At 36.3% G+C, this 21,818-nt stretch overlaps 10 protein-coding genes across 10 annotated transcripts; 4 read left to right on the forward strand and 6 right to left on the reverse strand.

Moving 5' to 3' along the window:
• Positions 1 to 915: 915 nt before the first annotated feature.
• Positions 916 to 1,802, reverse strand: Cpr65Az (Cuticular protein 65Az). The gene is made up of 2 exons (XM_017162357.1): positions 1,347 to 1,802; positions 916 to 1,245 (listed from the first exon to the last, which is right to left on the reverse strand). Exons 1-2 carry the CDS (start codon positions 1,800 to 1,802, stop codon positions 916 to 918), a joined length of 786 nt encoding a protein of 261 aa, XP_017017846.1.
• A 2,451-nt stretch (positions 1,803 to 4,253) lies between these two features.
• Cpr65Ay (Cuticular protein 65Ay) lies at positions 4,254 to 4,823 on the forward strand. The gene is made up of 3 exons (XM_017162356.2): positions 4,254 to 4,330; positions 4,396 to 4,487; positions 4,551 to 4,823. Exons 1-3 carry the CDS (start codon positions 4,322 to 4,324, stop codon positions 4,777 to 4,779), a joined length of 330 nt encoding a protein of 109 aa, XP_017017845.2. The 5' UTR covers positions 4,254 to 4,321; the 3' UTR covers positions 4,780 to 4,823.
• Positions 4,824 to 5,622: 799 nt separating this feature from the next.
• LOC108071590 (uncharacterized) lies at positions 5,623 to 6,741 on the forward strand. Its single transcript, XM_017162371.3, has 2 exons — positions 5,623 to 5,935; positions 6,463 to 6,741. The coding sequence occupies exons 1-2, from the start codon at positions 5,703 to 5,705 to the stop codon at positions 6,638 to 6,640; spliced, it is 411 nt and encodes a 136-aa protein (XP_017017860.1). The 5' UTR covers positions 5,623 to 5,702; the 3' UTR covers positions 6,641 to 6,741.
• A 4,493-nt stretch (positions 6,742 to 11,234) lies between these two features.
• On the reverse strand, positions 11,235 to 11,790 carry LOC108071591 (larval cuticle protein 65Ag1-like). The gene is made up of 2 exons (XM_017162372.2): positions 11,643 to 11,790; positions 11,235 to 11,424 (listed from the first exon to the last, which is right to left on the reverse strand). The coding sequence occupies exons 1-2, from the start codon at positions 11,765 to 11,767 to the stop codon at positions 11,235 to 11,237; spliced, it is 315 nt and encodes a 104-aa protein (XP_017017861.1). The 5' UTR covers positions 11,768 to 11,790.
• A 989-nt stretch (positions 11,791 to 12,779) lies between these two features.
• Acp65Aa (Adult cuticle protein 65Aa) lies at positions 12,780 to 13,471 on the forward strand. Its single transcript, XM_017162389.2, has 2 exons — positions 12,780 to 12,848; positions 12,939 to 13,471. The coding sequence occupies exons 1-2, from the start codon at positions 12,837 to 12,839 to the stop codon at positions 13,242 to 13,244; spliced, it is 318 nt and encodes a 105-aa protein (XP_017017878.1). The 5' UTR covers positions 12,780 to 12,836; the 3' UTR covers positions 13,245 to 13,471.
• Positions 13,472 to 13,610: 139 nt separating this feature from the next.
• Lcp65Aa lies at positions 13,611 to 14,092 on the reverse strand. The gene has a single exon (XM_017162395.2). The coding sequence runs from the start codon at positions 14,081 to 14,083 to the stop codon at positions 13,772 to 13,774; it is 312 nt and encodes a 103-aa protein (XP_017017884.1). The 5' UTR covers positions 14,084 to 14,092; the 3' UTR covers positions 13,611 to 13,771.
• Positions 14,093 to 14,557: 465 nt separating this feature from the next.
• LOC108071603 (larval cuticle protein 65Ag1-like) lies at positions 14,558 to 15,113 on the forward strand. Its single transcript, XM_017162384.2, has 2 exons — positions 14,558 to 14,716; positions 14,915 to 15,113. The coding sequence occupies exons 1-2, from the start codon at positions 14,592 to 14,594 to the stop codon at positions 15,111 to 15,113; spliced, it is 324 nt and encodes a 107-aa protein (XP_017017873.1). The 5' UTR covers positions 14,558 to 14,591.
• Positions 15,114 to 16,148: 1,035 nt separating this feature from the next.
• Positions 16,149 to 16,616, reverse strand: LOC108071574 (larval cuticle protein 65Ag1-like; the record flags this gene model as incomplete). Its single annotated transcript, XM_017162355.1, has 2 exons — positions 16,149 to 16,338; positions 16,543 to 16,616. Coding segments are annotated over 2 exons (264 nt in total), but the record flags the coding sequence as incomplete, so codon positions are not given.
• Positions 16,617 to 18,152: 1,536 nt separating this feature from the next.
• On the reverse strand, positions 18,153 to 18,489 carry LOC108071616 (larval cuticle protein 65Ab1-like). Its single transcript, XM_017162399.2, has one exon. The coding sequence runs from the start codon at positions 18,465 to 18,467 to the stop codon at positions 18,153 to 18,155; it is 315 nt and encodes a 104-aa protein (XP_017017888.1). The 5' UTR covers positions 18,468 to 18,489.
• Positions 18,490 to 20,047: 1,558 nt separating this feature from the next.
• Positions 20,048 to 20,457, reverse strand: LOC108071615 (larval cuticle protein 65Ab1-like). The gene has a single exon (XM_017162398.2). It carries the CDS (start codon positions 20,433 to 20,435, stop codon positions 20,121 to 20,123), a length of 315 nt encoding a protein of 104 aa, XP_017017887.1. The 5' UTR covers positions 20,436 to 20,457; the 3' UTR covers positions 20,048 to 20,120.
• Between the last annotated feature and the right edge of the window lie 1,361 nt (positions 20,458 to 21,818).

A 21,818-nucleotide genomic window follows, 5' to 3' on the forward strand; every position in this document is an offset into this window, starting at 1 on the left:
GTGGGTCGTGATTTCCGGAGCTCTACGGTTTCAAGGAGCGGAGTGAGGGTAGAGCTAGGGGCCCATAAAATAGGGAAATTATTTAAATACATTTGCTTATTTTTTCTTAATATTTAGTTTATATATTATTATTTAAATATCAGTATTTATTTATTAATATTTTTATTTATTATTATTATTATTATTATTATTTCTTAATAAAAAAACAATCATTAGTATTTTTTTTATTTATTATTCCGAAATGAAATATTAATAAAATGTTCTGTTTAAAATAACTAACTTAAATATTATTATAAATAAATACATAAATTAAATTAAATTAAACCAAAATTAAATTTAAATTTAAAACTCCCCTGTTTTATCTTTTTCCAACCCTCATCCTTCCCTGCTGCGCTCCTGGCTAGCTGACAAATATGCTACGAGGCTAATGTTTTCATTATTGCGACACAATCGCTGCGGCAGCCCCTTCCCCTTCCTACCCAAAAAATCCTGGCTGCCGAAGCCCCTTCCAATCCTGGCCAGCCCTCTCCGCAAGCGATCAACAGGATAAAGCTGGGCAGGGAAAAAAACATGTGTTGCCAGTCACACAGCCGTTGCTCCGTTCCGCTCAAGGGGTTGGATTGGCCAGGGAGTAGGGGGATGATGGGTACGGGCAACACCAACCCGGGCCAGAAGCAAGGTGTACCAGGCCAGGACCAATTCCAGCTTGGTGTTTGCTAGTCCTCCATAAGTAGGCCGTCGAGGGGATTTCATTTAAAGCATTTTAATTAGCAATTACAAAATGCAGGGTGTGCAAGCAGTTTATATTTTGGTTAAAAATTAATAAAAATTAATCTTAATACATTTAAAATATTATAGAAAAAATATTAAATAAAATATTGAAGTGAAAAGTAAAATTTTCCTATTAAAAACCCTTTACTTTCGGTAGTTATAGCCACCGCCACCTCCCTCTTCCTCATTGCCACCCGTCTCGTTGTCATCACAGCCATGACAGCCTCCTTCGGCAGCCAGCTTGTCCAGCGCCTCCTGAATCTCAATGGGAATGGGTGGCGGTGTGGGCAGGTGATCGCCCTGCGGCTGAAAACCATTCTCATCTGCTATATAGGTCAGCATGATTTCGTCTCCCTCGGGACTTGTGTAGGAAAAGGAACCTTCGGCGGTCTGAGCCTCCGAACCCTTGTCTCCGGCATTTTTCAGGTAACCCATTTCCTCGGCCTTTATGCCGTTTCCAGTTTCATATTCATACTGTTTATATGAGAAAAATATAAGTATTTATACTTTAAATAATTTCTTTCATTAATTTTGTATTTTAATTAGTTTAATATTTATTTAAAAATAGCTCTCACCTTATAGGAGCCATCGGTGTTGACCTTGGACTCTAGCTTGATGATTGGAATAACCTCACCGCCGCCTGCCTCGCCTCCTCCTCCGCCAGATGATCCTCCATTACCATTACCATTCCCTGGGGGCAGATAACCATTGCTTGGAGGCGGCTTACCATTGCCGTTCTTGGGTGGAGGACCATAGCTGGGCTTGGGCGGAGCTGGTGGCGGCTTTCCATTGCCATTCTTGGGCGGCGGTCCATAGCTGGGCTTGGGCGGAGCAGGTGGCGGCTTGCCATTGCCATTTTTGGGTGGAGGACCATAGCTCTTTGGCGGCGGTGGACGAGGAGGAGGAGCTGGGGGCTTTGCAGGCAAGTAAGTGGCCGGCGGAGGACGTGCACTGGGATAACCTGCCGGCTGAGCCCAGCTCCAACCTAAAGAGGCACAAGCCAGAATAACCAAAGTGGTGGTCAGCTTCATTTCAAACACAAAACTGTGGTCGGTGGTCAAGAGCTCCTGGGTTTTATACCGAGAGCATCAGGTGGTTTTGACCGCGAACTCTGGCCCAGGCATAGTCACGTGCCAAATGCAGCGAATTTGGAATCCAAAAAGGAGACCACAAACTGGGCCAATGCAAGTGCAGTGGCAAGTGCCGAAATCCCCACACAGTCAGGCCAACGGATTAGTTGGAGAGACTGACAAAGCGCTAATAAATCGAGTGTGCAATCATAGAAGGTTACCCCCTGCCTTCCTAATCGCTAAAAACAACAAAACCCGCCCGGCCACAAGCAAAAACTTTTAATTCAAAAGCAATTTTCAACAGGATCGGGCAACACCTGCATGACCAACCCAAAGGAAACCCAGAAACCGAATGCCACCCCGCCCGAAACCCTGGGCTAATGCACTTTGCCTGTTGTCAAGGGGTGCTAAGTCCTGGAATCAGGACGAGGGACGGGGGACAGCCAACAACAACGGCAGGGATGTCGGCTTTAGTCAAACGTCTATTAACTTTTTGCCAGGCCAAGCACAGTGGTTTGGGGTTACCTAAAAAAGTGAGGGAAATTTATTAAAATAAATGAAAAAAATTTATAAAAATATAATATTATGATTACAAAAATAATAAAATAAATAAATTAATAAATTTAAAAAAAAATTTATAAATTGGTTACAGTGTTTGTAATTTTTAAAGGTTTAATTTTATGATTTTTCAATTACATTTAAAAATTGTTTTTAAATATAAATTAAACTAAAATACATTAAAGGCTTAAATATTTAATTGATTTATTATTTATTTAATATTTAATATATCTATTAATTATATAATTCAAACTATTATTTAAAAACTTCATTAAATTAGTTAATTTTGTAAATTTAATTAAGTAATGTAAGTTTCCTTCGCCTTAAACTGTTTCTTAAATAAATACCTATAACAAATAGATTTTTACCACTGTGCCGTTGCGGCTGCTGTGTGTTGTGTGTGTGTTTATCATTTGGTGGCTCAGCTTGTGCCCGTCGTGTGGAGGATGCCGCTAATATATATAGAAACTTCCCCTCTGTGGAACGGCCCAGCTAATGGCGATGTCGTTTGCAGCTTGTCCTACTTGTAACGTGCTGGCGTCCAGCTGACGCGCTCCCAGGATACGGGACTCGGAGTGAACCTGTTCCTCTTGGCAGCGGGCCGTCAGCTGTGGACTGCCATCAGGATATTCCACGGCTACCAAGGTCCTTTAGCCACCAAGCAACCACCAGTGGGGTGGACCAGGCAGAGCCGGCTGCTGCACCGGCTGCATAAACCAACAATTGTCGGTCTCCGGGTTCGATTCTTGGTCCTTGGTCCTTGGGTGGTGCTTGGGTTTTGGTCCTCGTTTAGCCACGCACCGATGGCACATATTCCACGCCCGCATTCGCAATCGCATTCGCATTTGCGTTTCATAAAGCGAATTCTGACGGCGCGGAACGATCTGATTGCGATTTTGGCGTTAATTTCGCTGAGGGTTGGTCCGATTAAGTTGCTCCGATCGGATCGGATCGCTTAAATAAACACATTTTTGCGTTGAGGTCCGTTGATAAATTGCCCGATGACAGGCAGTGGTGGGTGATGAGGCGCGGGAAGCTGAGCAACTGTTGGTAAGAATATTTATTAAATATTTAAATAATATGGGTTTTGGGTAAACAACCAAGGCTGACTCATAAGAAATGTTTTAAATTAGTTTATTCTGCAAGATGTATTTATAAACACACAAGTTTGAGTCACAAATTTGCCTTAATATCTCCATTAAAACAATGTTTACAAAACAATCATTACCTTGTTTTGAAGCCTTTAAATAAACAGTTAAATTAAATCACAGAAACATTTAAAATAGTCATTAACTTGAAGGGGATATAGACTTATTCTTTGGGTTTGATAAACATTATATTTATATCTATAAATTTAAGACATTTTTGTGTTTTATAAACCGCTTTTTAGTATCTTATATATTTTATTTTTTTTTTTTCTGGGTTAAAATATTTAATATTATTTATACCTTTGATAATATAATCAATATAAATTTATAATTAATATTATAATATAATTATTCTTATTTTATTATATTAAATTCATTTAAAATACATTTATATTGGCTTATTAAAAATATAAAAAATATACAAAATAATTTAATATATTCTTAATATTAAATAATTTATTAATATATTCCTAAAGAGTATTTCCTATTCCAAATAATCCCCATTTTTCAACCATAATCACCTTTCTTCTTTGGCTGCTTAGAACAAAAGTTGAGCCATAAACAATGACGTAATCTTATTCTGGCTGCGACTCAATGTTAAATAGCTAGCGGCGCAGATATTTGTTTTCATTATATTCCCAACTCTTTGACTTATTTTGGCTGCTTGGCTCATCTCGACTGGGCAGAACAACTTCAGTTGAAATCAGCCAACGAAACGGACAAGAACGCAGATCTATAGAGCTAAAAATAATTAAATTAAGCCAATAAAAAGCAATGAAAGGGGTAAATTTAATTACAGAGTATATATTTAAAACAAATTAAAAATTAAATATATATTTTCCATCAAGTTGAAGCAGATTTTGTTGTTAGTATCGATGGTGACTTTGGTTTCATCGGCTTCTCTGGAGAAAGGCGAGCGGGAAGAGGCGCTCCATTTTGGGTAAGAGTTCAATCAACTTTATATTTTATTAAATAATATAATTTATTATATTCCCCTAATAAGCTTCCACACCGAAAACGGCCATCAGCGTAATGAGGACATCACCTACACAGTCCGACCGGAAACGGATGTGGATCCCAAGGAGCTGACCACGCCAAAGCCCGTGGAGTATCGTGGCGGTTATAGCTTCATCTCCGCCGATGGCTATCAGTATCAGGTCCTCTACAAGGCCAATAAAAATGGCTTTCAACCCTATGTGACGGCCCACAAAATCAAACCGGATAAGAGTTAAGCTAACGTTTTCGCTGCCTTCATTTTTTGTGATAAATCATTAAAAAGTACGCATAATTTATCAGTGTATTAAGCGTGGCTCAAAAGCTCGGTGTTTAACTTGGCTGAAACAAAGCTCTGAAGAGAGCTGGGCTCTGCTCGTTAATCGTTAATCATTTCGAGATACACAGATTGCAACATTAACAGCATAAAAATGAGTTACTGTTTCTCTAGAAACCGGCTTTGGGTAGTTTGGACTATTTGGAGGAGTTTGATTTTTAAGAGAAATCAAAGGAAAAGTTTTTAAGGAAATTTTCTTTATCAATTAGATTTATTTTAAATAATTTTGTTATTTTTAAAATGTCTTTTAAACTCTATAATAAATTACCTTTAGCCTGATGTCTTCAACATTTCATTTACACATATTATAAAACAATTTTAATAGACTAAATAGGGTAGAATATTAATTCTAATAAAAATTGTACATGTATATTTTAATAAAATTAATTATAAATAAGTCTCCAATAAGAGTGTACACTATTCCCTCTCAGATAAAGACCAAACTTTCTTTCTTTTCGTGTACTTGGGCGATTAGTGTTCCAATTTAAAGGCTTTTTAAATGTAATGCACATATATTTCTTGACGCCTCATTGAATGAACTCAAACTCATGAAACTCTTTTTCAGCTTTCGTTATGCAAATCCCATTTCCAATTCCAATTCCTCAGACAAATCAAAATCTTGGATTGGGCAACCTCAGCGCGGCGTCTCCACGAAAAGCTTACTCAGCATTTTGTTTTGGACCAAACCATCAACTCATTATGGTCCGGACTCCGGAGCCATGTGTCTTATGCCAGTGGCCTCGAAGAAGACGCTTCATTGTGCTCCCAGCCGCCTAGGAAGCAAGTTGTATTTGTCCACCGTTACCCGTTATCAACTTATCCGCAATGAGTCTAAATCCACTGGCAGGCATCGGTCGTGCAAATGGCCAGAAGGAGTCCGGTCTCAATCTTAAGAGCACACTGGTCCAGGCCATCATCCTGTTGGTGGCCTGTGTCCTATTCGGAGCCAATCTGAACTATGCCTCCTTTCCACCCGGCACTGTGATCGATATCAAGCTGGGCGATGTCACCCTGGAGCAGTTCAGCTATGTGCCAACACGCGATGGATACGAGTTCAAGTAGGTGTAGTTTTTTAGGTTTTTTAGAGGGAAAGTTGGAAGAGATATTATAAGATATTATAAAAATTACTTTGAAAAATTTTAAATTACCTTAAATTTAAATTAAAGAAATCTAGTTTTAAATTATAAAGAGAATTTTCGAAAAGACACAGTTAAACTTCCTCTTTAACTAAAAAAGAGCTACATTTTGTTGTTTAAGATAAATTATACAGCCTTAAAATATTCAACAATGCATTTTAAACATATATTTACTATCTTAAAACAAAGGTTAAAGTATTAATATTGAAATGATATAATATTTTATAAATATTCTTATAAAATTTAATATAAATTCAACTTTTAATGATCCTAAAAATATAAAGAATTAATCTCTTAAAGCAGCACTCTTTTAAAATCCATAAACCCAGTTTTTAAAAACCTTAAAGTAAAATTGTTCAATATAATTTAACTTTATAAAAAATTATATTAAATTCCCCATTTATTTTTGTATAATCAAATAACTAATTTCTGTTATATCCCCCCTCCAGCTACACCCTTCCCGATGGCACTTTCCGCGATGAGATTGGCAAAGTGCTGACTGGATCCTCGGCTGCCCAGGATCTGGAAAATGCCAATAATCTGGCCAAGAACCATCGTCCCTCCCGTGAACAGGGCCTGAAGGTGCGCAAGCTCTCAGGAAAATCGCTTTCCTCTCTGGCGGGTTAAGAGAACGTTTCCTATTAACTAACTTTCCATCACGAATTTATTACAACAGTCTGCCAACTGTTTTAGGCTAGTGTTTAAGATGAGCTGTTGTCCAAGCTGCAAGCAATAAAAAAACAAAACAAAAATAACAAAAAACAATCAATACAAAATCGTCTCTCTGAAAACTAGTTTGTTGTGCAAGGGAATTGGTGTTGATAATATGCAAGCGAAATTACATAAATTCATGGTGATTAAGGAAATGATGGGCAAATGTGTCTTCGAGTGGGTATGGCAATTTTTTATGGAGGGCCATAAACCTCTCTTGCACTTAAGATAAGAGGTGATTTAAAAATTCTATGTAAATAAAGGTAAAAGCTTGAAAATGTATTTTTTTTTAATTTTTTGCAATAGTTGCATGTTTAAAGTTTTGTTTTATTGGCAAAAAAACTAAGAAATTAATGCAGTTTTTGCTCAACATTTGATGAATGTTAGATGGAATTTCCATTTATTTAAATCAAGTTTTAGTTTTTTAATAAACCCTTTAACATGTTAATTCAAATAAACAAAAAGCCCGGAAAACTCACAATAAATATCGATAGGTTTTTTGTAATATTTAATATTTTTTTATATGTTAAATAAAGCTAGTACTTTGGTAAAACTTGCAGCCTTTCAGTGCCTTGTTTTAATTAAATCTCTAAAAATTAATGTTAATTATTATATTCATATTAAAATCCCTAAAAAATAATTTACTCTATATAAATATTTAACAAATAAATCAAGAATATGTTTATAAGTACAACTAAATTTTACCAAAATCGATTAATATCATAATGCATTTATCTTTTATCGATAAAAATAAATAAAATTTATTTTAGATAAAGTTAATATTTTTGTTTTTTAGTTAATAAAATATGTTATATTTTTTTTCTCCGAATTTTAAATGTTTGAATTAAAAATAAAATATTATAAAAAGGTTCTTATTTTATTTACTTAATATATTAACAAAGAAAATGTAATAAAGTTTAAAATAAATCATTTTTATTTGTATACTCTTAAAAGTATGTAAACTATAAATTTATTAAATTAATCCCACATTTTTAAAACGCCTAAAGGTATGTAGCAATAAAAGCTTCAGCAATCCGAAGTCAAGTTTTTAGCCTAAGTCATTCGATTTGCTGCCTAAAAAGACTTGAGAACGACGAACTCGTTTGAGTTTAAGAAATGTCAGCCCATAAATCTGAAAACATGTGATTTCCCTGGGAAAACAAATTCTATTATATAAATATATAACTCTTTAATTTTTAAAAATATTTATGTTATCTAAAAATGTATTATTATTATCTCTAGTATTTTTTAAACGCAAGGAAAACCCTCTTCCGCTTAGGAGGAATTCTAAAGCTATTTTATTGGCATCATTCTGGTTATTTAATGACACAAAAAAGCAAAAAACCTGCTGTGCTAAACAAAAACACACACTTTAATGACTATTCACGGCAATCAATCGTTCCGTCAGAGTTTTGGGGACCCAAGATGCGTTGCATTCAAACAAATATAGTCAAAGTCTGCAATAAAATTAAATTATACGCACGATTCTGAATGTCAGGTGTCAGCCGAAGAATTTGTGTGTTTTTTTTTTTTTTTTTTGCTCTTTTTGCTAAATGCAAATATTACGAAACGAGCGCTGGTCATAGTGATAAAAAAGAAATGAAAAAACAACAGCAATGTGACATTTACATATTTAAATGGGGGGCTGACGACGGGGCTAGAGCCGGCGAGGGACCGGCTATTAAAACATTGCCATTAACGTTCAAGTGCTAATTTCGCAGACCCAGTTGAAGAGGAGACGAGAGCTGAACGTGAAAACGGGCAAAAACCCGAAACGGAATCTTCGATTTCAGCTGAAGAGTACACTAAGAAAAATATTTATTAATTTTTTTTAGGAATTTTTTTGTTTAGAAATGGGTTAAAAATATTTAAGAGATTTTTGGGGAATTTATTTTAGGCAATGAAAATAATTCATTATTCAGAAAAATTTAAACTAGAATTAAATTAAAAAAGTATTATTTTAATATTAATTGAATACGTTAAATAAAACTTATTAATTTATTAATTTTATATTAATATTTTAATTATTGATTTTTATTTATAAATATTATTTTATATTAATATAAAATTAATAAATTAATAAGTTTTATTTAACAATTTAAATGAATCTTAAAATAATACTTTATTATTTATTTATTAATTTTATATTAATATTTTAATTATTAATTTTTATTAATAAATTTTATTTTATATTAATATTTAAATTAAATCCGACTAATAAACTTTATTACCATTTCTTAACAAATAAAACTCTATTTTTAAAGCAAAATAATATTAATTTAAAGGTCAAATCTTTATGAAAAATATATCAAACTCAAGTTTATTCAAAAATCTTATATTTTTAAAAATTATTTAGTATTTTTCCCAGTGCATTTGAGTCCCCAAAAAACCAATCCGAAGCCGGTCTTACCAAGTTCGGCAAGGTGCGTACGCGCGTTGGCAACGCTCGAAAGTCAGGCCAAATCGGCAGCTGAATGGGCAGATGGACCGCTGGACCAATGGAGGGACAGAGAGCAAGAGACGGACAGCTGGACAGCAGACGATGGAGCAGCATCTGGCGCTGACCTTGAAGACGTAAATGTGAAGACGCATCTACATAAATATCTATTGTATGGGCCAGAGTCTGGTCTTGTATATTTGTGTATTGAAAGCGACAGCTAAAAAACCTGTCGATTGTGTCTTGATTAGAACAGTTATGTAAATGATTTTCTATATATATATATATATATTTTGCACAAAAAAACTATATACATTTCGATAAGGAAGAACATCGTCGAAATGTGTGAATGACAACGCCCCCCCTGAAGCAAATGATTAGCACTAGCAGCGATCGATCAAAGCCAGATTAATTATGCAAATCCAGCATGATAAATGCAGCAGCCGTTGCAGATGCCCTCCAAAAAGCCACGCCATGGAAAGAGAGACCCACGAGAGACCCAAATGCGAGTTATAAATATTATGCAGTCACGAAATGAATGGATTCAGATCCATTTTCAAGGGCCCCTCCATGTGCTGCTCAAGTTCAAGTCGTAGGCGGCGGCCTAACCCAATTAATTAAGTCTTTAATTTATTAGTTCATTTAGGGGGAGCATTCACATTAATTATGGAGTTACAAGTTTACTTTTAAATATATTTATATTTATTATTTTTGGTGTTTACTTTTATCATTGCCAATTTTAGTTTTCTGAGAAAATATCTATCTATAATATATGTTTTATTTTCTTTCTTATTTAGTGCTTTAATTTAATTATTCACCTGCTAATTTTTAACATTTTCAAGGAATAAAATCAAGTGGAAAAATGGTCAAAATGTCAAAGGCCCAGGCTGCCATAAGAATAGATCTCTCGTAAGGCATTTGAGGAAATGCCAAAATAACCATGTACAACACCCATTCGATAGCAACCCAAAGATGAAGACGTTGATGGCACAGTTGGCGGGCAATTCATGGGTCACATCCATAGGCTGGTGAAGGAGGATGGTACACAGAACACAACCGTGGTCAATCAGTGGCCGAAAACCCGAATGACCGGATCGAAGTAGCCGGCCTGTAGCGGTCAACGAAGGTGGCATAAATTGGCAAACAGAAACAGAAACCGAGAGTCAGACAGAAAAAACAACAAAAGTCAAAACCGAGATTTAAATTGCATGCGAGAGCGTTGTGTAGTTGTAGGTTATTCGATGTATTTTTTATTTTTATTTCCAGCTGCTTTTGGCGCTTGTTACCGGGCAGGCAGGCACATCAATCTGTAAAGGCCGTTGCATATGCCAAAAGTCAACTTGCGGTTCCACCATCTCCGCCACCAAAGTATGCATGCACTTTGGCCATCACACATGGCTCATTCTCCAGCTCGCCACCGTCTCCGTCTCCGTGTCTTGAACTTGCTGCCCTGCAAATTGCCGTTGACAGCACTTGAACTTAGTTCCGTGGATTGCCTTACGTGGATTTAAAGTTTATGAATTGGCTGCTGGAAGGCAGATCTGGTTCTGTTTCTGTTTCTGGCTTCCCAGGGTTCTGACTGAGGTATTCCCCCGGTGGCTGGCCAATTCGGTGAGCAACCTTTTCCCCCAATACATCATCTTGAACTTTTTGGAGTCTGTCACTGGGAGAAAATGTGGAAACCTATACAGTTTCGATATATTTAAGGCTATAATTTGTGGGAGATTGAATTTCAAATCATCATTTAATACAAAAACAAAAATATTTAAGATAACTTATATTCAGAATACTTATTTGCAAGCTAAATATTTAGTTTTTATTTATTTTTTTGTATATTTTGAGTTTTTTAAAACACTTGAAATATCTTTTTAAATATAATAATAATATATTATATAAAATATTTATATTAAAATCTATATATCATTTTTATTTCATACTTGAGGTATATAACTTATTCCTTGATAATATTAAAAAAATAATACTCAACAAAGTCAATTGTCAACTGTCTTCTCGATGAAAGTCAAAAGATAAGTAATTTCGTTTTTTATAAACAATTTATTTAACTTCTAAAACTTAGGCGACGGGCAGATGAGCACCGGAGGGCTGGAAACCGTTCTCATCGGCGATGTAGTTGACGGTGTAGATCTGGCCATCATCACCCACGTAGGAGAAGGTTCCCTTGACGGCGATGGCCTCATTCTCGGTTCCAATGTTTTTCAGCTGTCCCTGCTCCTGCTTTGAAGTGCCATCGCTGGTCTCCAAACTGTAAGGAGGAAAATGGGTTTCATTAGGGATTTGTATGTAGAACATATTTTAAACTAATTAAATAATACGCTTTATATTACAATTGGGAAAAGCAAGGCACATCCAGGCATTCAATAGTAGTTTGTTTTCTCGAAAATATCACAAGTGTTCCCGTTCAATGTAGAAGATTCTTGAGCCAGGCTTAATCCTTATGATCCTGATTGGAAAGACACTTACGCATAATTGTAGCCCTCGGGTCCGACATCGGACTCCGAACGGAGGACAGTAGCTTCCGGAGCAGCAGGAGCGGCCATGGCCACGGCGAAGAGGGCAGCGAAGGCAAGGACGACGGTGAATTTCATGGTGAAGGTTAAGGCGTTGATCGTTGAAGACTCAAAGATTACTAAAATATCTAGGCCTATAGCCCGCTTATTTATAGTCCGAGCATTTTAGGCCCAAACATAGGTCTAAAAAATTAAGCTTAAAGTGGTTCATAATTTTGGCTGATAAAATATGTGCATGAAAATTAGCTCCGAAGTCTATAGAAACCGAAAGCCTAGATAGTCGTGGCTTCATCAGGAAAGTGTTTCGCTTTTATACATCTAGAATAAGTATTAAATGATTCTTTTATATAATGTTGAGTTCTGGGACTCGAATGATTCGATTGATTTGATTTATATCAAATATTTATATAAAAATCTATATATTATATCATTTTCATTTCATACTTGAAGTATATAACTTGTTCCTTGATAATATTAAAAAATAATACTCAAAAAATTACGTGAAATATCATAAGAAAACTTCTTTTTTAAAGCAAGTAATTAGATTTATTCAAATTTTTAATTTAATTTAGTTTTTTTTAATATTTTACGTTCTTATAAATCTTTAAGTTCCTTTAACAAAAGTTATCTAGACGTTTTCCTGGCAAAATCAATTACTGCTTGTTAAAAATGTACTGAAAATGGCAATTAAAAAAAGCAATTACATAAATCGAAAATTATAGATAAATTACAGGTAGAACACTTACCGGAGAAGCGTGCTTTTTTCCGCAGCCTGTCTATATTGAATCTAACTTTTTCGAGTGTGGGTGCAGAGCGATAATAGTAATACCTTAGGATGAGTATGCCGCGGCACAAAGCCGCTTTAAATGTTACTTGTCGCAGCGACTTTGGCGACTCCGGTGCATCGCTGGCAATTGAAAAAGTAAAAAAAAAAAAATACAAAAAAATAAGAAAAATACTTGTAGAGAAAAACATTTAGCCGGCACTGGCGCACTGGCTTCTTCGACAATTGTGCAAATTTATGACGTTGGCAAATGCGGCTGCGCGGTGCAGTATAAAATGCAGTGGCCAGCGTTACAGAGCCACCATTAGACAGCCGCCAGTTAGTGTGCCAGCAAATCCCCGAGAACGCAAACCGAACACCAACATGATGAAATTGGTAGGACTGCCGTGCAGTGGATATCGATCACTTCGCAGGATAATCAGAACAGGATAACCTCTAACCTCCCTCGCCTGCTCCTCCTTCCAGATGCTAGTCGTTGGCTCGATGGCCCTGCTTCTGGCTGTGGCCAGCGCCCGGCCCCAGGGCGACGTGGAGGTGGTGGAGTACGAGTCAGAGAACATCGGCCTCGGCGGCTACAAGTTCAGCTACAAGCTCAGCGATGGCACTAGCCGCACAGAGGAGGGTGTGGTCAACAATGCGGGCACTGAGAATGAATCCATCTCCATTCGTGGCTCTGTCAGCTGGGTGGCTCCCGACGGTCAGACGTACACCATTAACTTTGTGGCCGACGAGAACGGTTTCCAGCCGGAGGGCGCCCATCTGCCCAAGTAGAGGCGGCCTCAAAAAATACAAAAAATATTAATAAAACCCCATCCCCGGCCATAGAGTGAGGTGCTAAGGTCCTGGCCGCTGTCAGCTGTCCCTCGTCCCGTGGCAGTTGGCCAAGTCGGTCAGTTGTTGGCCTTTAAGGTTAGTTAGTGATCAGTCAGTCAGTCAGTCAGTCAGTCAAGTCAGTGTCGTGCATTGTTTCTCTATTCCTTGTTACTCGCATTAAAGCCGATCTTTTGATTCTCGAAATAATGGTGGTTTTCTTTTGGGTGTGACAAAGGATGTTCTATGGATTTCATAGCCAAGATTTTGTGGTAATTATAATAATGAAATCACATCTTTAAAGTTTGCTAATTAAACTTTCGCATATCTCAATGAATTCTTTATTTAATATTCAAATATAAAATCTAATAACAGTGTTTTGTTTCAGTGTTCCAACAATACTCTTTTCTTGGTTCAAAAACCTCTTTCTTTTAGCTTTTACCCTCCACTCTAGTTTATGTACAAGGATCTAAGTACTAAGACCCAGCTTAGGGGGCCTGGGGAATGTGGGCTCCCTGGGGCTGGAATCCATTCTCATCGGCCACATAGGTAATGGAGTAGGTCTGTCCATCGTCGCCCACATAGCTAAAGGAGCCGGCCACCTGAAGGGCATCCTCCTCGGGGCCCAGATTCTTCAGGCTGCCGTGCTGCTCCTGCTTGGTGCCATCGCTGGTCTCAAAGTTGTAATTGTAGCTATCGGCATTGACCTCGGAGGCCAAATTCACGATCTCGGCTTCCGGAGCGGGAGCGGCCAGGCAGAGGGCCAACGAAAGGCAGGCGAACACGAGGATGCACTTCATCTTGTGGGTTTTTTGGGTAATTTTTAACAGCTTACTGAGGTATTGATTCCCGGAGGTAAGCCTTTTATAGGTCTACAGACCAGAAAGAGACTAATGCAATTAACACTTGAAGTCACTTCGCTTGGTGTTAATTGAATCTCCACCAGAAAAAGCCAAACAGACCATCAAATCAATCGATTCAGACGAGTATCAGAACTCGACACTATATCAAAGAATCATTTAATACTCATTCTAGACATATAAAAGCGAAACACTTTCCTGTTGAACCCACGACTATTTAGGCTTTCGGTTTCTATAGACTTCGGAGCTAATTTTCATGCACATATTTTATCAACCAAAATTATGAACCACTTTAAGCTAAAGTCTGTCTGCGTTTAGCCATTAAAATCAAACAAGTTTTTAGGCCTATGTTTGGGCCTTAAATGCTCGGACTATAAATAGGCGGGCTATAGGCCTAGATACTTTAGTAATCTTTGAGTCTTCAACGATCAACGCCTTAACCTTCACCATGAAATTCGCCGTCGTTCTTGCCTTCGCCGCCCTCTTCGCCGTGGCCGTGGCCGCTCCTGCTGCTCCAGAAGCTACGGTCCTTCGATCGGATTCCGATGTCAGACCCGATGGCTTCAGTTATGCGTAAGTGTCCTTCCAATCTGGATCATAAGGATTAAGCCTGGCTCAAGAATCTTCTACATTGAACGGGAACACTTGTGATATTTTCGAGAAAACAAACATCTATTGAAAGCCTGAATGTGCCAACGCTATCCTTACTTTTAAAATATGTTCTACATTTTCAATACAAATCCCTAATGAAGCCCATTTTCCCCCTTACAGTTTGGAGACCAGCGATGGCACTTCAAAGCAGGAGCAGGGAGAGCTGAAGAACGCTGGAACCGAGAATGAGGCCATCGCCGTCAAGGGATCCTTCTCCTGGGTGGCTCCCGATGGCCAGACCTACACCGTTAACTACATCGCCGATGAGAACGGTTTTCAGCCCTCCGCTGCCCATCTGCCCGTTGCCCCTGAGGCCTAAGTTTTAGAAGTTAAATAAATTGTTTATAAAAAATGAAATTATCTATCTTTTGATTTTCAACGAGAAGACAGTGCAAATACCTGGGGATTGGGTTCCATCTATCAGTTTAACTTATTTTTAACTAATTTATTTAAATTAAATAAATTATTTAAATAACTAAAACTGAAATTTAGATCAGCAAGTTATAGTTTCTTAAATCCAATCAGTTATATGCTAAAAGGGCGCACCATTAGCATTATTTTCAACCAATTTAAAAATTTTGTTTGGTAAAATTGTTAATTATTCATAAGTATAGTGGGATTGATTGGATTCACATAAATCAAACTTATATTTTATGTTTTTTTAAAAACATTAAAAATGTGCCTAAAGGATTTCCAATCTGCAAAATGTTTAACTGGATGAGCATTTATAAATTTCAAATTCAAGACATAATTTTTAAACTGACTGAGTAACTAGGATAGAAACCACAAGACTTTTCCTTATGCTTGTAAAATAAATACAAGTAAATTATAATGTTATACAAATTACATTGAAATTAAATCTATAAATAAAATTATTAAACTCCACAATGTATAACAGTATTCCAGAAAAATATTGTTGGATTTTATAAGGTTTAAAGTTCCAATTTACCTTTAATTTGTATAGTCAATGTTAATAATAAATTATTATTAATAATGATGGAATACATAACTGACTCGAATAGGAACAGTGCTAAGTTGATAAATAAAAAACCGAAAAAAGGAGTTTAATTTTGTGTGTTTCCATTGTGAAATGTTAAGGATGTATAGGTATAGAAACAGATTTAGAACTTTGTAGAAATAACTTACTTAAAAGAGAAAAATGTATAAATTTATACATGAATAAATATAGATTTTTCATAAATAAGTTTTAATAACGAACTCTATTTTTAAGTTTTCATTTCATATATATGAATAGTAATTTCAGTCCAGTTTTCCGTCCTTTATAGTATTCTTCCTTCCTTCACCCGTTAAAACATTTTCTGTTTTCTTTTTTTATAAACAATTTATTTAACTCCTAAAACTTAGGCAGATGAGCACCGGAGGGCTGGAAACCGTTCTCATCGGCGACGTAGTTCACGGTGTAGGTCTGGCCATCGGGAGCCACCCAGGAGAAGGATCCCTTGACGGCGATGGCCTCATTCTCGGCTCCAGGGTTGGTCAACACTCCCGACTCCTGCTTTGAAGTGCCATCGCTGGTCTCCGAACTGCAAGGAGGAAAATGGGTTTCATTAGGGAATTGTATTGAAAATGTAGAACATATTTTAAAAGTAAGGAAAGCGTTGGCACATTCAGGCATTCAATAGTTGTTTGTTTTCTCGAAAATATCACGTGTTCCCGTTCAATGTAGAAGATTCTTGAGCCATTTCTGGAGGCTTAATCCTTGTGAATCAGATTGGAAGGACACTTACGCAAAATTGTAGCCCTCGAGTTCGACATTGGACTCCGCACGGATGATCTGAATATCCTCAGTAGGAGCGGTTTGGTTTTGTTTTTGGACCAATCATCACTTGGTTGTTAGCAATAAAAATCAAATTCAATGCATGTTTGTTCTCGATCGAATAGAACTATAAACAAATACAAATGACACTGCTCTTTGCGTTTATATAAAAGTAATTTAAAAGGAAAAAGAAAATTAATGTCAAAACAAGAAAGGAAGCTAACTTCGGCATGCCGAAGTTTGTATACCCTTGCAGATTGGTTTTGATGTTTATATTATAAATTTAAATGCTGAAAACACTCACAAAATAGAGTTTCATTACATTTTACCTATACTTATTATGTTTACAGTTTGACAGTTACAGTTTTACATTCCCAGCTTTACATTTTCTCCACATTTACCGATCGTTTATATGGCAGCTGTATGATATAGTTGTCCGATTTTCATAAAATTTTTACAAAAATTCTGAAATAATAAAAGAAGCTTATATCTAAAAGTAGATAAGAATATGTTGAAAAACAACGAAGTTATAATTTTTTTCCTATTAATTTTCCGATCGTTCCTATGGCAGCTATAAGATATAGTCGTTCGATTTTCATACAATTTTTACCAAAATTCTGAAATAATATAAAATGGCCATATCTCAAAAATGATGCAAAAATATTGAAAAACAGCCAAGTTATAATTTTTTTTCTAAAAATTTATCGAACATTTGTATGGGAGCTATATGATATAGTCGTCCGATCCGGCCCGTTCCGACATATATAGCACTGAGAGTATATAGAAGACTCTATGCAAAGTTTCATTCAGATAGCTTTAAAACTGAGGGACTAGTTTGCGTAGAAACGGACAGACGGACAGACGGACAGACGGACATGGCTAGATCGACTCGGCTGTTGATGCTGATCAAGAATATATATACTTTATAGGGTCGGAAACGTCTCCTTCACTGCGTTGCAAACTTCTGACTGAAATTATAATACCCTGCAAGGGTATAAATATATGCTTATAGCTGTTATTTTCGGATTTTAGGAAAAATGAAAAGATTGGTTATATATTTATGGCTATATAAAAAGAGAAAAAGAAATGCAAGGAAGCCACAAATGGAATTTTTATAACCAGAAAGGGATTATAGTGTATACAACATAGAAAAGGCGATAGGAAAGGAAGGTATAGAAAGGATAGGTAAATCCTTGTCGAGATTATAAGAGACTTTCGGTTGTGATGATAAAGGCAATTCTCTGAAATTATCAGAAAGACAAAGAAAGTTTAAGCAACTGTTTTTGTGGGCCAAACAGGAGACGGTGAGTTTCTCAAAGGTCTTATCAACCCACGAGAAGGATCTTTAACCATGGGGGCCTCGTGGTTGGTTCCCACATCCAGGTTGATGCTGGTTCAGTTGCTAGTTTCCAGATCTTGTAGGCCAGGACATCGAAGTCCGTTCTGAGAAACTCCTTGGTACAATGTATCCCTTTGTATGCAAAAACTTCAAAAACTCAGTGCCAAGTTATTTGCAATTAACAATCATTTTATTTTAGTCTCTGAATGAACAAATTTCTAGCAAGGATCGACAGTTGTGATTTAAGCAACTGGGGCCACGGGCAGATGGGCGCCCGAGGGCTGGAATCCGTTCTCATCGGCCACATAGGTGACGGTGAACTTCTCGCCGGTCTTCTCATCAACCCAGGAGTAGGAGCCGTGGACAACGGCGGCCTCGTGCTCTGAGCCGATATTCTTGACAACACCATCATAGTTGATGCTGGTTCCATCGCTGGTCTCCAGGGTGGAGCTCCACTTCTCTGGTCCAACATCGGAGTCCTGGCGGAGGATCTGGGAGTCGCTGGGGAAGGCCACGGCCATGGCGAAGAGGGCGACAAAGACGATGAGGAACTTCATGGTGGAGCTGGTTAGAGAGCTGGGAACTGTCTGATGCTCCACTGCAGTTGGGCGGGGACTTTTATACGCGCTTTGCACAATGCAAAAGTCAGAGGTGAGGTAGCATTGAGTGAATTGGCCACAAATTGCCGAAAATTCGCACAAATTCGCAAAAATTCGGCAACAAAATTTGTCAAAATTCGCCAAAATTATGCCAATCTATTTGCATTTGTTCCGGTTTAACTGGAAACTAAAGCGGCGGCTGCACCACAAAACCCAAAGGCGGCAGCAGCTAAGTCGGATCCGCACTATTGTCGCCGAACCAGCTGGGCCAGTGCATCCGCCATGGTAACAGCGAGCGGCTAAGGCCAAGATCAAGCCCATGTTTTGCATTTTAAGTTGTGCACATTTAAGTCATGTCGAAGCTTAGATAAATGCGTCTAAATGAATGCAAGATTGTTGGATACTCTAATTGGAGAGTTATTTTTATTTATTTGTTGGAAATTAAAAGATGCTTTAAAGCACATATAGCTTAGATATTTATTTTTTATAATTAATTAGAAAATATTTATTTATTAGATGCTTTTTATTTTACTTTATTTACATAAGAATATTTTAAATAATTTTTATAGACTAAAATAACTTTAATTATATTTATTTGTATATAATATTCAGGATTTTGATTTATTATTATTTTTTTTAAATTTATGATGTTTAAGACATTATACGAAAATATTTATAATCATTATTCATATTTTATTTAACGAAAAAAACAATTTAGCTTTAGGTTTTACAACTATAATTTATTAAAAGTCCCATAAATAAAATAAAATATATTTATTTAAGTCCATGTAATAGAACATATTTTAATTAATTTATTAAAATAAATTATATATAAATTAAAAATTTTTTCCTTATTTTAAAATAGTCATAAGTTAGAAAATAGCCTATCCACATTTATTTAAATTGAAATTAAATCTTATTAAAACATATTAAAATATTACAAATATATTTATGGAATATATTAGGGCTGCAATAAGATCCAGAATATTTATAATTGTAAAAATATTTAACACTATAGCTTAAAGTTGAATTTGAAGTTTAAAATAATTGCTAGCAATTTCTGAATATCAAGATCATGTGTGAACAATAAAATCTCTAAACATAAATCTAAGGTAAATGTTATAATTTAGCAAAGTAATAATATCTATATTGCTGTGTAGAATTTTGTATATTTTATATTATTTATAAGAATAAAACTATATTTCTTAATATATCCAATAATCGCAGGCTAAAAGAGCATGCCGAAATCGTGGCAAGAGAAGCTTAAAGCATTTTCAACTCTTCGAAACAAAGTTTTTTTTATAAATAAAAATATATATAAATTAAATTATTAATTAATTTCAATTATTGACTTGATGGTGCCACAACTGGCTTTTATGGCAAGGTTTTTCTTCTTAGAGAAGCGTAATAAAAATTAATCCCAATAGCAGCTATTTCTCCCTAGAGAAATACCTATATTTTCCAGCAAACATCATTAGCATTCCACACAGGATATATCCTTTTTTTTGATGCAGAAAATTAAAAAACTCAGTGCCATGTTATTTGCAATTAACAATCATTTTATTTTAGTCTCTGAATGAACAAATTTCTCGCAAGGATCGTACAGTTGATTTAAGCAACTGGGGCCACGGGCAGATGGGCGCCCTGGGGCTGGTATCCGTTCTCATCGGCCACATAGGTGACGGTGAACTTCTCGCCGGTCTTCTCATCAACCCAGGAGAAGGAGCCGTGGACAACGGCGGCCTCGTGCTCGGTGCCAACATCCTTGAGGACACCATCCTGGTTAATGCTGGTTCCATCGCTGGTCTCCAGGTTGGAGCTCCACTTCTCTGGTCCAACATCGGAGTCCAGGCGAACGATCTGGGAGTCGCTAGGGAAGGCCACGGCCATGGCGAAGAGGGCGACAAAGACGATGAGGAACTTCATGGTGGAGCTGGTTAGAGAGCTGGGAACTGTCTGATGCTCCACTGCAGTTGGGCGGGGACTTTTATACGCGCCGAAAGTTTGCAAAATTCGCTAAAATCGCTCAATTCGCGAATTTTGCGAATTGCAAAAGTCAAAGGTGGCACGGATTCATACAAATGAGTTCTGCTAATATTTATGTAGATCTGTAGATGAGCGCATCGTTATTTCAGCATTGTTTCCGGTCAAACTGGACTGGCGCGTCAAACTATTGTCGCCGCAAAACCTGAGCCCCGATGAGCTGCATCTGGGATGAGATGCGACGGGGGACCCACCACCGGTCGCTGATCTTTCGAGAGCCAAAATCATCGGACGAATTCAAATCAAATCGTTTCATTTAACACATTCACACACATTACCCATTCAACATTCAAATAAATGCTGCACAAGACGACGCTTTTGCATGCTTGAAATAAAAAAAAACGTTTTTATTTCTTTATTCGCGCACATGTTATATCATTTAATTACCAAAAAGGTGTTTTATATTTCCTTAACGATTTTATGTTGAATTGAAAAACTGGTGAGGAAAGCCTTTTAATGTTTATTTTCTTTTTTAGAAATTTCTAAGCATTTCTTTTGTAAGCTTTAAGTACTTACTCTCATGAATTATTTATTGATTTAGTTATTTGATTTCCATTAGTTTTAAACAAGACATTTTATGAAGTTAATGGTGTTCAGTAGAACTATTATTATTTTTTTTAATTATTTATAATAATTAAGCTGCTAATTGTATTGAATCATGAAGAAATTAAACTGAAATAACGTGTTAAATACCTGCATTTAGCTTTCATAAATATCTTAATAAATCTTTTGCTGGCTTGATATAATTCTTAAGATAGTAAAACATTAAGATTTATAGACCCAACTTTTATTATACCCTTGCAGGGTATTATAATTTCAGTCAGAAGTTTGCAACGCAGTGAAGGAGACGTTTCCGACCCTATAAACCATATATATTCTTGATCAGCATCAACAGGGCAGTCTTTCTAGATATGTCAGGAAGAAATCGATTTTTTGGCCATTTTTGCAAAATTTTATAAGGGGTTACATCATTAAAATTTTTGATTTTGATAAAAAATTGAATTTTCAAAATTTTTAAATGAAGTATGCAGATTTATTAACTGTAGAAAATCTTGCACAGAACAGTTTTCCGATTTAAAATTAATGTTCTTTTGGCCGAGTTATGATATTTTTAATTTAAAATAAATCAAGAAGTTTTTTAATATAAAAAATCCGATTTTATAATACAAAATAATATTTTTCCAAGTCAAGGAATCATTTCCGACCCCATAAACCATATATATTCTTGATCAGCATAAACTGGGGAATCTTTCTAGACATGTCCGG

Source organism: Drosophila kikkawai, chromosome 3L, assembly GCF_030179895.1.
Source record: "Drosophila kikkawai strain 14028-0561.14 chromosome 3L, DkikHiC1v2, whole genome shotgun sequence".
NCBI classification, from domain to species: Eukaryota; Metazoa; Arthropoda; class Insecta; order Diptera; family Drosophilidae; genus Drosophila; species Drosophila kikkawai.

Coding starts and splice junctions, on each gene's coding strand:
- Cpr65Az (XM_017162357.1), bottom strand. CDS start 1,802: ATGAAGCTGACCACCACTTTGGTTATTCTGGCTTGTGCCTCTTTAGGT. Junction 1,246..1,346: donor ACACCGATGGCTCCTATAAG/GTGAGAGCTATT, acceptor TCATATAAACAG/TATGAATATGAAACTGGAAA.
- Cpr65Ay (XM_017162356.2), top strand. Junction 4,488..4,550: donor GAAGAGGCGCTCCATTTTGG/GTAAGAGTTCAA, acceptor TCCCCTAATAAG/CTTCCACACCGAAAACGGCC.
- LOC108071590 (XM_017162371.3), top strand. CDS start 5,703: ATGAGTCTAAATCCACTGGCAGGCATCGGTCGTGCAAATGGCCAGAAG. Junction 5,936..6,462: donor CGCGATGGATACGAGTTCAA/GTAGGTGTAGTT, acceptor TCCCCCCTCCAG/CTACACCCTTCCCGATGGCA.
- LOC108071591 (XM_017162372.2), bottom strand. CDS start 11,767: ATGAAATTCACCGTCGTCCTTGCCTTCGCTGCCCTCTTCGCCGTGGCC. Junction 11,425..11,642: donor CCCGAGGGCTACAATTATGC/GTAAGTGTCTTT, acceptor TCCTCCTTACAG/TTTGGAGACCAGCGATGGCA.
- Lcp65Aa (XM_017162395.2), bottom strand. CDS start 14,083: ATGAAGTGCATCCTCGTGTTCGCCTGCCTTTCGTTGGCCCTCTGCCTG.
- LOC108071603 (XM_017162384.2), top strand. CDS start 14,592: ATGAAATTCGCCGTCGTTCTTGCCTTCGCCGCCCTCTTCGCCGTGGCC. Junction 14,717..14,914: donor CCCGATGGCTTCAGTTATGC/GTAAGTGTCCTT, acceptor TCCCCCTTACAG/TTTGGAGACCAGCGATGGCA.
- LOC108071616 (XM_017162399.2), bottom strand. CDS start 18,467: ATGAAGTTCCTCATCGTCTTTGTCGCCCTCTTCGCCATGGCCGTGGCC.
- LOC108071615 (XM_017162398.2), bottom strand. CDS start 20,435: ATGAAGTTCCTCATCGTCTTTGTCGCCCTCTTCGCCATGGCCGTGGCC.